At 41.5% G+C, this 15,214-nt stretch overlaps 1 protein-coding gene across 12 annotated transcripts in view; it reads right to left on the bottom strand.

Moving 5' to 3' along the window:
• nfasca (neurofascin homolog (chicken) a) overlaps positions 1–15,214 on the bottom strand; it is an 88,473-nt gene that overhangs the window by 51,768 nt on the left and 21,491 nt on the right. For 11 of the 12 annotated variants that reach the window (XR_015035845.1, XR_015035844.1, XR_015035846.1 and 8 more), the window contains exons 2-4: positions 14,590–14,652; positions 9,012–9,189; positions 1,013–1,118 (exon numbers count right to left, since the gene is read on the bottom strand). Coding sequence is in view for 9 of the 12 variants with exons in the window: in XM_085776603.1 (XP_085632729.1) it covers positions 1,013–1,118; positions 9,012–9,108 (203 nt within the window). In the remaining 3 variants the exon portion in view is untranslated. Of the gene's footprint in view, positions 1–1,012; positions 1,119–3,730; positions 3,749–9,011; positions 9,190–14,589; positions 14,653–15,214 lie in introns of all 12 variants that reach the window. The other variant, XM_085776601.1, reaches the window with a different exon arrangement.

Raw genomic sequence — 15,214 nt, 5'->3', positions numbered from 1 at the left:
CTCATGTACACACAGGGTCGGCCCCTGGCATAAACACTCTATGTGGTTGTTTAGGGCCACAGCCGTTAGGTGGGGGGCCACATGATCAGAAAGGTACCGGGGTTCATTCATTAATTTAAACATCCTGAGGTCTGCACGTGCACGCTATGAGCTTTATATGTAATTTGAAGTCAATATTCAGCTTCTTTTATCTCACATTTGAGACATTTGGTGAAAATAGAACGGCAGAATGACAACATTTGTGCTCAAAAAGCAATCTTACAAAATTTCATTTTAGACTTGTTTTCTACACTTATCTATTACTGTATTCATATCCTATTTCAAGCACCAAAACAGTTCATTCTCGTGACTGAAGGAGTGTTTTCACAAGGGATTTGACATTTTTCAAAAAGCAGACCTCAAATTTCCAGCATTTGGCCTAAATTATTTCTTTCTACAGTGTTCTAGGACAAACTGGCCTCAGTGTGCTTACAGCGGAGGTTCTAATATTTAGACATAAAACACTTGAGTATTGTTACATCTGCAAGTATCTTAAAAAGATAAATTTAAGAAAATATGTAAAAGTCGAGAAAATGGCCTCAAACCTCAGAGGGCATAAACACGTCTGTATTCAGTTTTAACCAGTGATTTGGTGTTTGCGCTTAGAGTGCAGGGCCACAAACAAAAACCTTGTTTAGGGGGCCACCAAAATCCTAGGGCCGGCCCTGTGTACACAGTTAACAGTTAACAATCTCTCGGCAGCTGCATTACAGAAAATGTATGATCCAGCATTTGATCAAAGGTTTAAAACTGTTTCAGCATCAGTTCAGACATTTAGGGACATTGAAGGTAACTCGTTTATGCACATTATACGTATATTATACATAACATCATCTTTTTCTTAGCTACCCATGATGGTATCTATTATCTTTTTCCTTAAAACTCAAATAATGAACAGGCGACAGATATGTGCATTGTGAGGGAATGTGTGCAATTGTGCATGTGTGTGTGTGTGTGTGTGTGTACTGCTTACGTAGGCTGTGGGTTGCCCTTGGCCTCACACTCGATGATGATGTTATCTCTGGGGTCGACAATGTAGTCCTTCACTGACTGCTTGACGATGGTGGGGGGCTGCTTCACTGTGGGGGTTACAGAGATGAGGTTATGTACAGATAATGAACACACACACACACACACACACAGATACACACACACACATAGACACACACACACAGTGCCGTTTCCATGCTCTACTTTCAGTAGCTCAGTGTAGAGATTAAAGATCATAAACTGATAAAAGTGAAGAAGATACACCAGAGGAAAGGCAGAAAGAGGAGTCATCATGCTGAGTGCTTAACTGGTTATCAAACTCTTGCTAAATATCATTTGGTCGACACATTCTCTTAACTTCACTGCTTACACGTGCAGGTGGTGTTGTACAGTACAGGGACATTGGAGACAATCCCTGCTGACACAGGGGGAAGGTGGGCTAACACCCTGGGCAGGTCTTTGGTGTGTCACAGGGCGGCTGACATATATACGCAGAGACAAACGACCTCACCTCACACACAAACATTCACAACTGGCTCAGGAAAGTATTCAACACGGTCACAATTAGATCAAAAGGACCATGACAAAGAAAATAAATCAATGTTTTGTGCTAACAGCTAATTCCTCTCTACAGTTCTTGGGCAGATTGAAAATACACACATAGTATATACAAAAGAGAAACACAAAACGTCCCCACACATGTGCATTTAGACCAGAACCAGCTGCTAGAAATTATTTTAAAAAATGTAATTTTCAGCCATATTTGCTTCATATCCTGGAATTTCCTCTGAATTTCCTTTGTGTCAGGATGGAAAGCTGAAGCTGCTGTTATTCTGTATTTACAGTACATATGGTATTCAACCTTATTCTCAAATCAGCTACAGTAGTCTATCCATCTCTCTCTCTCTCATTCAAGTCAAGTATGTTTTGAAAAAGGAGGAATTAGTGCATCTGTTGGGGACTATTTTTGATGTATCCATATCTGGTACTGTTTTGTGTATTTGGCTCAGCAGCATGTGTGTGTGTGTGTGTGGGAATGCGTCAACAGTGTGTGTGTGTGTGTGATGAAGGAACATGTGTGTGTCTCTCTGATGTGTTATTTTGGAAACAGTGGATCTCTGAGGCTTAGAGGCATCAGGCTGTGATACTGATATTTTGATTATTGATTTTAGAATATAATACATCTTAATAAAATATTTTCAGCGTAACAAATTAACCTCATATGAACCTGCTCTGGATCCAGATGAAAGAAACAATTGCATCGCAGCATCCTGACTGTTCACTCCATCCCCCCTGCCCTTTTCTACCCCATTGAGCACAGACACACACGCACACACACGCACACAACGCAAGATAACGGGTGCTTCACAGGATCGGCCGCCCGACACATTAAAGCAGGAACTCTGGACTGTGAGAGGGAGCTTCTCCGGCTCAGCTCAGAGGACAGAGATGAAAGAACAGTTTCCTTCTGCCACTACTGATGCTCTTCCAGCTAATCTTATCCACCACTGAAAATAGCACTGCATTATACAGTACTGTACATATCCCTTATGTTGCTATGGCAACCATAAGAGTGTTTTTATAGCATGCTTATGTTTGTGATAAAAGCTTTGCCACAAGAGCTGTCGTATGGAGAATCATCTTTTGATTGCACGTCCTCACCAGGGCTTACATCCTTTAGACTTAACATTACATTTCGTGGAAGTGTATATTTCAAAATTACCCAGATTACAAAATGTGTGATCCCTACTACAGCAAACTGGTGGGGTGACATGTGTCCAGCAGAGTGAGCTGCATGAACAAGGTTTAAATAAATGAAACAGAAGGAAACCTCTATTTTCTTTATTATTATCATTATTATGATTATTTCTCTATATTTTTATACTGGTTGACTGCGGAGTAGGGATGTCACGATTATACATTTTCTTGGTACGATTATTGTCAGATAAATAATCGCGGTGTTACGATTATCACGATTATTATCCACTAATTAATTTCACAACACTATGAATGTGTAAAATCAAATATAGTCAAAATGTAATTACATTACTCATTGTTTACATAAAATATTTCAAGTATCTATTAATATAAGACTAATATATGAATATTCAGGTCATAAATTCTTATCTATACCAAAAGTTTACGTTTATTTTAATCGTTTTTTGTTTTGTTTTGCTTTTTTTTAAATAAAAAATGACACGCTTACATTTAAATTCCTACCAATTCGATGTTACGTTAGTTAAATGGACCTGTATCTGAGCATTTACCTTTATTTTTGCGCACATCTGCAAATAAGGTTCCAACATCAAATTTTTGTGAAAGTAACAGTATTTAGGAATCTTTACGATCAATTAATTGTGGCGTTTAATACCACGATTAATTGTGAAAACAAGTAATTGTGACATCCCTACTGCGGAGCCGGCACTGGTCTGGTTTACTGAGAGAAGAAACCTACAGTACGAGCTGATAACAGGTCCAGGTCCAGTTTGACCCAGAACCTCTACATGTCACACATTTGATGTTACATTTGTGTGTTTATCAGTGACAGCTACAGCACATTGCGTTGACTAAGAACGTGAAGAGCAGGTGAGTCGACGGAGAAGAACCATTAATGTTGTGTCACTGCAGCATCAAAATCTAAGAGCTGTAAAAAAAATGAGACAGAAACATCAGGAGTGACATGTTGAACAGAAACACTTACGGTCTGCCAGGATCTTTGCTGTTAATCCAACGTAAAGCCAAAGAGAGACAAAGAGACACATGGACAAATGATGATGTGATTGTTAATCATATTAAAAACATAAAAAAACATTTATAAGTCATATAAAGTTTTCATGTTTTAGCTAAAGTGGTTCCCAACTGGTGGGGTCCATTTTTTCAGAGGGTTGCTAACAGATGTAGCTCATGTCTAGAGCAGAGCTACTCTTCCATCCTCCTGTTAAAGTGTGTTTTTGTCTTACTATGAAGCAGCAACAGTAACTACTGTAAAAATGCTGCTTTTGAGTTTTGATCACATTGTGTTTCATAGAGATTTAAGCCCCAGTTGTATTGAGGTTGTTTCAGTTGTCCCATGTTGGGATGGGGTCAACACGGAGGTCAAGATTGTCTCCTTATAGTGACAGTCAGAATTGATGGTCTAAAGTTTAGTAGATTTGACTTGATTTGTAATGTTAATGTTTGTCTGATCTGGAGTCAGATGCCGGACCAGCTGAGAACCACTGTTTATGTCTGTATTAGTTGTTTTAAGTGAAAGAGTGAACTTTGATCTACAGAACGAAGCAACAACTCACCTGTAAGGAGTTCATCATCAGCAAGGGAGAGAAAGACAACACACAGGTTAGTTTTTATTTGTGTAAAATGTTTCTTCTGTGCATGATTCATGTGTTTATGTGACAGTGCAGTGTAGTAACTGTGGTGTAGCTTGTTGTCATCATGGTGCCAGTGTCCAATCCCTCTTTAATGCATCTTCAGTATGATTAATTAGACATCAGGCTTCTGTTTGGTTGTGTCAGTGTGGACAAAAAGAGATCTGGCAAGGACGTACGTATGTGAGATGACACATCTACAGCACATACATGTAAAGTGTTAGCGTGTTCTTTGTGTGTGCTGTCCTGTATCCTGAATACGTAACACATGTATGTGAATGTAAAGTGTGTCACCGCCAGTATAAATTAGGCACTGCGACACCGCAGCCTCATGTTCTATATATATGGGAACATGATTGATACAGACCATCTCATCATCATCATCTTCATCATAATAATCATCGTGTTTATATTTTTATGCACTAAAACAAGAAGACATTAAAAATTACCATTAACTTAAAGGGATAGTAGCATTTTTTTTAAAGTGTGGTTGTATGATCTACAAATAGCCCCTAAGTACTTTAATTGCAGTAGAAGACTCTCTGCACTCCTCCCGTTAGCAACGCCAGCCCATAATAGCCCTGCCCAGAGATTTACAACATACAGTGTTGTGAATGGACCCAAAGAAACGGCCTATTTTCGTGGCCTAAAAGAGGTTTTACCTGAAAAAAAATTGCACAGTTCCATTGTTTGCTATAATATAATTTTTTCCAGCCCTTCAAAGTGCAGGAAAAACGCAGTTTTTATTTGGACCTAACCAACTGCTGATCGGCGGGCGGAGGGATACGTGAGTTGGTTAGCTCCAAATAAAAACTGCGTTTTTCCTGCACTTTGAAGGGCTGGAAAAAATTATATTATAGCGAACAATGGAACTGTGTAATTTTTTTCACGTAAAACCTCTTTTAGGCCGCGAAAATAGGCCGTTTCTTTGGGTCTGTTCACAACACTGTATGTTGTAAATCTCTGGGCAGGGCTATTATGGGCTGGCGTTGCTAACAGGAGGAGTGCAGAGAGTCTTCTACTGCAATTAAAGTACTGAGGGGCTATTTGTAGATCATACAACCCCACTTTAAAAAAAATGCTACTATCCCTTTAAGTCACACACATCCAAATCCGTCAAAGATAATCACGGTATGATTTTTATTGTGTATTGCTCAGCCTTAACATTCATAAAGCTTGACCTTGTGTTTGTCTGTGTAGCAGTTACAGATTAGCCTTGATGTAAGATGTGTACACACACACACCGACATCCAAGTCAGCTACAAGACCTATTCACTGAATTTAAATATCATTTATCATATGCCCTGCAGACATTATAATGTAGAGGTGAGGTGTGTGAATGAGTGTGTGTGCGTGTTCTGTGGGGATGTGTGGATGTGTGGATAGCTCTCATCAATAAGGGTCAGGAGAGCAGTTTGCTGTGAAGCAGATTAGACATAAAGAAAAGAGGGGGATGGGTTTTCTCCTCCTGAACCAACCATCAGCTTCGGAGCATGTGGAGCCGTTCTCAGCTCTGACACGGGACTTCACGAGGGGGGGGTTGGGCTAATGTGTCATATAGCATAAAGCTGTGATACAAAAATCATGTGATCGTGTGAAGAATGGGTCATTGTTGGCTGTGCGATGTTCACTTCATACCCAATTGTCCAATTAAAAATCCTTCATTAAAATGGTTCTTTGAACTGAGAACTGCTGGAAATGAATTAAACATCTCTGATGCACAAACATATTCTGTCTGGTTGTGATTGCAATTTTAAAGCTTGTTGACCAGAAAAGAAAAATCCATCTCCGCAATGACGTTTAGACTGAAGTATGTTATTCCAGAGGGTTAGGGTCAGGGATGGGGGCAGGGATTTCCACGTATTGGCTTTAATATTACTATACTATATACAAATATGTAGCTTTTTTATGTTTTTCCTCACTTCTTGTGTGCATTAATCTACAAATGCTTCATGGTTAAGGGTATCACAAAAAGGTTACTACAAAATAACTACAGTATTTCTTAAGTATTACTATGATATTACTACAGTATCATTCAATATTATATGAGAACTCACTACTCATCTGTAAACTCTGTCCTCATTTTTTTTCAACTACACCTAGTACACCCCCGTAAAATGTACAGTATTGACTGTATCCTGCAGACTGTGACACTATGAAGGTGGCTAACAAAATATAATCATTGATAATAATGATACTAAAAATATAACACAGTAACAACAATACAAAGTGCCTCACTAAAGTATTAAATAAACAAAAAAAAGCACCTATTCAGGTTCTGTGAACAACCAGCAGGACACTATCAGCTGATCCAAGGTCCCCTCCTCCTACAGTGTCAGTAAACTATTGATGTACGAGAGGTCTGGGTGGAGTGGAGTCTTAAAGTCAACCATAAGATTTTTTAAATCAATATATGTATATGATATATACAAGATACAATATGATCAGAAAGCTAAGGCAGGAGAGCCATACACACACACACACACACTGTTATAGTTGGTAATTATTGACTGGTGTATTGATTAATCAGCTGATTTTGAAGCTTCTTTTAGAGACCGAGCCAAAGAGGAGAGAACTGATCTGAAATGTGAGTCCTCGTGTCCTGTGTGTGTGTGTCCTCTTGAACTATGAGCTGAGCTTTCAAGAGGTGACCGATTGATTTTCATGAAACTTTCTCAGGAATAAATAAAATCCAATCAGATGATCATGGTGGGTGTGGAGAGAGACCCCATCAGGAAGAGGTCACTGGGTTATAAGGGTATAACACAAAAGGTCTGTTAGGAAAAGTGTGTGTGTGTGCGTGTGTGTGTGTGTGTGTGTGTGTGTGTGTGTGTGTGTGTGTGTGTGTGTGTGTGTGTGTGTGTGTGTGTGTGTGTGTGTGTGTGTGTGTGTTTCAGATCAATAGAGTATCAGAAGTGCAGGGGTGAAAGGCCGAGCTTATAAAAATGAGGCAGAGAGACAGAGGACAGAGCAGCTGCAAGTGTGTGTGCTCGCGTTTGTGTGTGAGAGCCAGGTGTCCTTGCTCTCTCTGTCTCAATTCTTTTTTCTTTTTTTTTACAATGGAGAAACATTCATCTTTGCCGTGTGTGTGTGTGTGCGTGTGTGTTTATATCTGCTGCCCAGAGATATGGACCAGTCTGTTCTGATGGGTAAATGTGACTAATGTGATCAGCTCCAGCTGCACACTCATGGTCTCAGCTCCAAAACTCATTAAAGCTTCAACTGCTCTGAAACCTGCATCATCTTTTAACTGTGTGATAACAAGTTTAAAACTAGCTTAAGGCTGAGTTAGGATTTAATTATTTTTGTTTCCTGAAATCAGTAACTAGGTCTTGAAGCAACAGCAGCAATATTGCAGAGCTTGATCATGATTCTAAGTTTAAAGGAGTTAAAAGTTAAAAGGTTAAAAGTTTGTACATCGAAATTTAACAGATCTCAAATGTGGACTTTTCCAGTGATGATGGTGATGCATAAAATGACCGCCAACAAGTTCAAATACTTCATCCAGCCTCCACCTCCTCCACCATGTTGCCCTCCATTTAACAGAACAGCTGTAGTAAATGGTTGTTGTGTGTGTGAAATGTGCTAAAATAAAAACAATCTGCACAATAACCAAACTTCAGTCATGTGCAGATTAAATGATATGATTGTGACCGGGCTGTGGTTTGAGGTTTTTTTTTTAAAGATTTAAAGAATAAGACTTCTTTCACCATGTGGTCTTGTCAAAATAAAGGTCAGGACCAATGTTGGAAAACATGTACAGAGATGATTATGTAACATACAGCAGTGTAGCTACATGCTGATGGTTTTACAGTCAAGGCCTTTGTTATCCGTCAGAGGCTTCTGTCTCCACTATGTTTCCTGTCTGTACCTCACAGAAACAATCTAATGGACTTTAAAAGCACGTTTCACTTGTCATAAATTCTACAATTGTCTGGCCTTTTGCTGAAAGGCAAGAAGCATCAGCTTTTAACTTGATGAGGCAGACTGGAGCAGCCTCTGTGTCGGCGGCAGACAGTTGAATGAGTTTGTGCGAATGTGAGCTAAATCACGGATACAGGCTGAGCTCAAATTCAGACGCTTCATCCTTCTGAGACCGAGTGTGTCGCAGCAGCAGTGTGACTGCCTGATGCATTTTGAAGGCTCTCTCATAGGACACCGTGTGCAGCCTTTATTTCAGCTCTGCTTTCTCTGTGCAGGGCTCCAGACGGCCCCTAAATGGGGGCAACCAGTACATTGTAGTTTTTGTTTTGTTTTGTTTTGTTTTGTAACACTTTTGGAAGGGACGACTCAGAGAATCTGCAATCTGTCATTACAAGTGGCGGGGCAATGTGTGTGAGGATCATGAATGAAAAGGAAATGTGAATATTTAGTTTGCAAGTTGATTTTACGGTGTGTGCCCCTAAATTTTCTGCTTGTGCCCCTTAATTTTTAAGTTAGGTGCTCCTTGTAAAAGAAAAAGTTATTCTGGAGCCCTGCTGTGGCTAACAGACCACACCGTCATAGATCTGAAGGATGCTGCCCATGGACGGTGACATGGAAATCTAATAATTAGCCTCCTGCATGTGCGGTAACATACCGAGTTAGTTTGTGTGGGTTGACTGACAGCTGACTCACCGTCTTGTGGGACTTCGATGGGTGTCGCTTTGTGCCACAGCAGCAGCAGCAGTAATGACACGAGAGTCAGGGCCGCATGCCCGCCCTGCCCCAACATCTCTCCCCCTTCGATTGGCTCGCCTCTCCCCTCGCCTCTCCTGATTGGCTAGACGGTTCTCCTGACAGCTGCGCCGACGACCTGTGAGCGCAGAAGCGGAGACAGATGGTTAGGATGGACACGCAGCACAGCGCACCATACAGTATAGCCTACAACGTGTACAGTAGAAAGCGTCTGTGTGCGTGTTGAGTGTGTAGCTGTGTATAAGTGTTCTGGCAGGAGAGAGTGTGTTGACTATGGCCTACATTCACAGCTGAGTCCCCGTGGCTCCCCAGAGAGAGCAGCCTGGAAACAAAGCCAGAGAAGCTCTGATTCTTAAAGTGGATCACGCTCCAGTCACAGGAAAACACAGACCGTCAAAAATGTGGAGCACAAACTGGGATGGAGAATTTCCAGTTCATCAGTCAGTAATCCCTCCTGTGCCTTTGCTTCATGGCAAAATCTAAAAGACCCCCTGGCTCACAGGTGTTATCTTTGTGTAGATTAAATAACTGGAAATATCTTTTAACAGAAATGATGGTCCTGTTTCTCTCCCCTCTCTCTCTTTTCCCCCTTTCAACAGGAATCAGCTCCTCTGATTCAGCTGAGCAGCGACCGACCGTCGTCCCGGCTGCTCTGCTGACTGTTAGTTTTTTAGAAAAGCTGAGGCAATAAGATTTAAAGAGCTGTAACACTGGACAAAAATATACAATAAAGTAGAATAAAATACAAACACTAAGCACATCGACCGATGTGTACACGTTTTTAACACTGTGAAACTTTTCAAATCTCAAGACTTGATCTGTCTCTGCACTGTCCCACCTGATGAATCCACTGATGGACTTTCTAATGCTGAGGTCATAATGAAAGGAACTGTTTTCAAAATTTTTTGTTTGATCCAACAAACAGAAAAAAAACACTATCTGATATATGATTTGTTGTTATTCCCATTAACATTATGATATTTTACATCTCAGCTGTGTTTTGGTAGGTCACACCTGTGACACAGTTACCATGTCATTTCAGAGCTAAATGTTTTCTGTTATTGAGAAAATGAAGAACTGATCCCAGGTCACTGCTCTGAGGTTTTTCGTTCATTCCCCTGCATTCACATCCAGGGTGGTTAAAACTACACAACCAACCACCTGAGTAAAAGCTCCGTTCCTGCACATGACCGATCTTTGATCACATCTGAATTGTTTGGCAGCAAAAATGAAGGCGACAGTACGTTCAGTCGGTCGACTCTCTCTTGAGAGAGAGCGTGTAAATGCTTGAGCTACAAGCCAAGAGTTTTCTAATTTACCCCCCACCTTCTCCACATGACAGCAACCACACCAGCACCACCTGCCCACTGTTAATCCTCTACATTTTTTTTCTTCTGTCACACTGTGATTTGAGCACTTGTATCATTTGCACTCTCTAAGGTGTTGCTGAGTTGTCTTTTAAACATCCTGCCATAAATAGAATAATCTGTCTTTAACCTACTGCTCATTTTTATTTACCGATTCTTCTATTTTCTGACCGTCATCATGAAAAAACAATAAACAACAAATAAACCAAACTCAACACGCCTTTTAAAACATATAATCAATAAACAATGAACCTTTTTCTGATCATTATCACCAGATGCTCTGCTGTGTAATGACTGTGACTGTGTGATAACGACACAAAATGTTTCTCTCATACTGAAACACAACAGGAATGGGTCATAAACGCAGTTTAGTTTGATGTTGTCTCTTTAACTAAAGCGGTGCAACAACACAACAGCGGGGACACAACAGCTTTTTGGCCCGAGGGCAGTTGTCATCACCCAAAAACCTGCAAACACCTACCACACACACACATTATGCACAAACCATCTGGTGGCACGTCGATCCCACTGTATTCAACTAAACAGCTAATCTGCCCCTGGGGAGCCGCGGCCCCCGCATGGGCCGGGATGAGGAGCCAATCACACACACACACACACACACAACATGAATGGATGCAGATCAAGAGGGAGGTACAGTACATAGTTACACATGGATGAAGACACACCCCGACACACCCTCATCTCACTCACACACACATTTCTCTGCATCCCAGCTGTTGCGAAACCTGACCGGTATCACCCTATCGCTGTTAATTACTGACACACACACACACACACACACACACACACACCAGAGCCACTCAAGAGGAACAGTTGAAAAAAAATAAGAAGAGGAGCACACCAATCAGTCCGATGTAAGCCTTTAGAGAGAAACCTGATTTAAATTGCAGATCTACAGTACACCCCGCAGAAAAAAAACATAGAAAGAAAGAGAGAGAGAGATGAGCAGTGAAAGCTCTGAAATAGGTCAACAGCTTCTCTCCACATGTGGAGGCCTCGACACCCTGCAGTACGAGAGCTCTTAGTGAGGCACCGAGACACTGTTTATTATACAGTATTATAGATAAAGCTAAACCAGGGCTCAGACTGTGAATACTGTGGACTCGGCTCGGTTTAGGGGAAGGATTCACAGCTACAGCGGCTCAGTGAAGCTGATTTCAGGCAGCACTGCCGGAGATTTGAAGGAATTGTGGGAGTTATGTGAACACCGAGGAGAGAGACATGTTGTGAAATGGGGTCAAGGTCTGTAGATTTATTGATTATGATAGAAGCTCTGAGGTCCATTCCTGCTCCAGGTGGGTTACATACAGGCCAGCCTCGCTTCTTTCTTATTTAAAGCAGAAGTAAGCGATATTTTTGTGTTAATATAAGTCTTAAATAGTTCTATCTTCCGACAGCAATCACTTACATAGAGTGTTTGGACCGAAACACGGGTCTCTCAGTCCCTCTGCTCTGCTCTGAGCCCAGGAGAAAAGTTTTCTCGTATCCTACAAGTTTTATCCAATGAGGAGAGAGAACGGCATGAAGGGCTGTGTGTGCAGCCAAGGGATGCACCTGAATGTGGTGACGTAGGGACGAGGACCAATAGATCCATGACGAGGGCGGGGGCTGCTAACTCCATCGGCTGACAAGACGTTATGGTGCGTTCAAGGCAGCCCGTAACTCGTGTTTTTCCGACCTGTGAAGTCGTACCAGTTCGATCTGGTACGAGTTCACGGGTCAGAAGTTACGAGTGGCCGTTATAGGGAACTTTCACAGACAACAGGACGGTAAAAACACGAGCTACGGGTTACCTGGAACGCTACCAAGTCGTAGTTGTGACTTGAAGCTGTAACTTACGGTTTCAAAAGCCTGCCTGGAACACAGCATTAGCCAAAACGACCGGATCGCTTACTTCTGCTTTAACTCATTCGTTGTTTAGGCAGCGACCGGCGACCACCTCGCCGACAGCACCAGAGCATAAATAAATGATGTCAAACTAGGTGAGAAGTGACGAACTCTGAGTCAGTCGTCCTCTGCTGTGCACAGGACAGAACGAGGACTGCTGGTCGTGTCAGTTGTCCTCTAACCCTGTGTTAGTCAGCTGCGGGGTTGTTTCACATTTTTTAGTTGCCCTGACTTTGTTTTGATGCTCATGTTGGGACACAAGGTGACCTAGGTTAGAGTTAGCTAAGGTTCACAACCTCAGGCTCGTATTAGCATCACACACTTATAGAAAGATACAAATGTTAACCTACTTGTAGAAACTGCAGGGAATTTACATATATTTGCTAAATTAAACTATTTTTTCTTCACTGTAGATGAGTTATTTCAATAAGAGGAACTAACATTAATGGCATTAACAAGACTACAGACATTTTAAAGTCTGTTGGGGTAAATTACATTTTTTGGTCTTGTCTGGCCGACTGCAGAATAAATCAATTAATCTTTAAACCCTGTTTCTTATCTCAGCCCTGACAGGTTTCATATTTCTGAGGAGAGGCCACTTAAAATTCCTCCTCCTCTGTGAGCAGTGAAGAAAAAGCCACGATTAGTGTGATTGAAGCTCGATTATTACAGCTGCAAACTCGACTCGACCAATCAGCTGCCGAGGGTTTTCATTTCGGATTATTTCATCGATTCAAAGGCTTGAAAGGAACAAACCACGAACAATAACTGGATCTCCAGTTTCATTAGAAAAATAAAAGGATCTGCTCTTTGACTGTAGAACCACTTTTACTGCAGACACAAGACGCACTGGAAATGTGGAGTTCCTGTGTGAACAACAGCATGGATGTGTCTTTTATTTACTATTACGCCTTTCGCCTTTTTTCTTTAACCTTCTGCAATTACATGAAGTTCATTGTTGTGCTTCCTCTTTGTCCCTCCAGAAAGAGCATTCATATTCAGTTATGCCCATCCCCACATGTGTGTGAGTGTGTCTGAATGTGTGCTCACTGCTCACACACACACACACACACACACTCACACACACTCACGCAGCATTAGTACCAGCTGCGAGTGTTTCATTGTTCCCAGCACAGGGAGATTCCATTAGAGTCTCTCTGGATGTTGCTGAGTGCTGCTGCACGTCAGGGACAAAACACAGAGGATACAGTGATGAGGAGGTGAAGTCATGTTGGCTTACATGTACTGTACATTTTCACTCTGTGTTTTATTGTGTGTGTGTGTGTGTGTGTGTGTGTGTGTGAAAACACGCCCCATAAATGTCCACGCCTGTTAACACAACAAGTTTGTCCCTTTGTGTGTATCACAAAAGTACTGAACCTCTCAAAGTAAGAAGAGAACGAGTCAATTATAAATTCTTATTTGTAACTTTAGCAACACAAATGTGGGTTTTTGCTGTGAATATTTTCATTTTTCATATATATATAATGAAGGCTCCTTTCTCTCTTTGCTGTAAGAATCCACATAATTGTATGAGTTTGGTTTAGCTACAGTAACAGTCGTTTTCTTAAAAGTTTAAAAGAAACATGGCATTTCTCCACTCCAATCGTACAATCATAATCAACCGTGTATCTGTTTTTTTTCTTACTTGGTTTTACACTTCTTAACATGACGCCTCTTATAAATGATGTATAATAGAGCATTTTATTATTTATTTACTGTTTATTAGTAACTACTAACTACTATCTGAGCAATTTCATTACAAAATACATCTAGGAGGGCAACAGGGCAAATCCTAAAAATAAACGCTGGACTTTTTTATTATCTCTCTGATGAGTCAGTGGCAGAGCTGGAGGCACCAACACTTAAACTGCCCCGACCCCCCCCCACACGACCCATCTGACCTCCACACATATACCCCAAATGCAGCATCACCAATCCTCCCAAAAATAGCCTTCCACCCATCACACGCAATTACCCTCAGCGCTCCACCTCAGAAATGGCACTGCCGTCGCGAGCGCTGCACACACACATAAATACTGCAGCAACTGTATGCATCCACCAAAAAAAAAAAAAAAAAAAAAAGGTGGTGCATATTTATGGAAGAAAAGAAAAGATCAGATGTTCCAAACTGATTTTTTTTAGGCTCAGACACATTTCAATAACGTCATTGTCACCGTTCATGACTTGGCAGTAGTTGCGTTGGAGCATTGATGTATATTATGTACATTAGGCCGACTTACTTTGCTGATGTGGACACTTGTCTTCTGTCTGTCCACCCACTCTGTCCTGACCACTGAGCAGACCTGGTGAGACACCAACAGAGGAAATCATCAATATTACAACCCTGATACATACAGGTACATACTGTACAGTACAACTGAGTTCAGGCAGAAAGCCTCACACCACAGCCTCCCTCCGCTATTATACACAGTAATGTACAGTATGTGAGATGTATGTGTGTGTGTGTGAGAGGTTGTAGGTCACAGAGACAGAACACGGTAAGAACGGCTTCAGAGAGACAATGCGGTGAAAGACATCTGGAGACTCTAGTCAGATGTGCTGACTGCTCATTAGTCTTTGTTAGCCTGAGCACAGGAAGAAGATACGGTCGACAACAGCACACACACACACACACACACACACACACACACACACGCCTCAGGACTGTCTGCATAAGTGTTATTTCTCCACTCGTGTGTTTGTGCTTTCAAAGAGCTCGTCTGTGCGCCAGCCGCTGCCCTCAGGATCACAGGATGCTCTTTCCCTCTTTCTTTTTGTCCTTCTTGCCTGTGCTGCTGCTGCTGCTGCTGCTGCTGCTGCCGCTGAACACAATCTCTCCCCCACACGCACACACAGACAAACAGA

This window comes from Trachurus japonicus, chromosome 5 (genome assembly GCF_045865225.1).
Source record: "Trachurus japonicus isolate A0001 chromosome 5, Traja_1.0".
In the NCBI taxonomy this organism is placed as follows: domain Eukaryota; kingdom Metazoa; phylum Chordata; class Actinopteri; order Carangiformes; family Carangidae; genus Trachurus; species Trachurus japonicus.
This window is presented reverse-complemented; position numbering and strand designations above follow the sequence as displayed.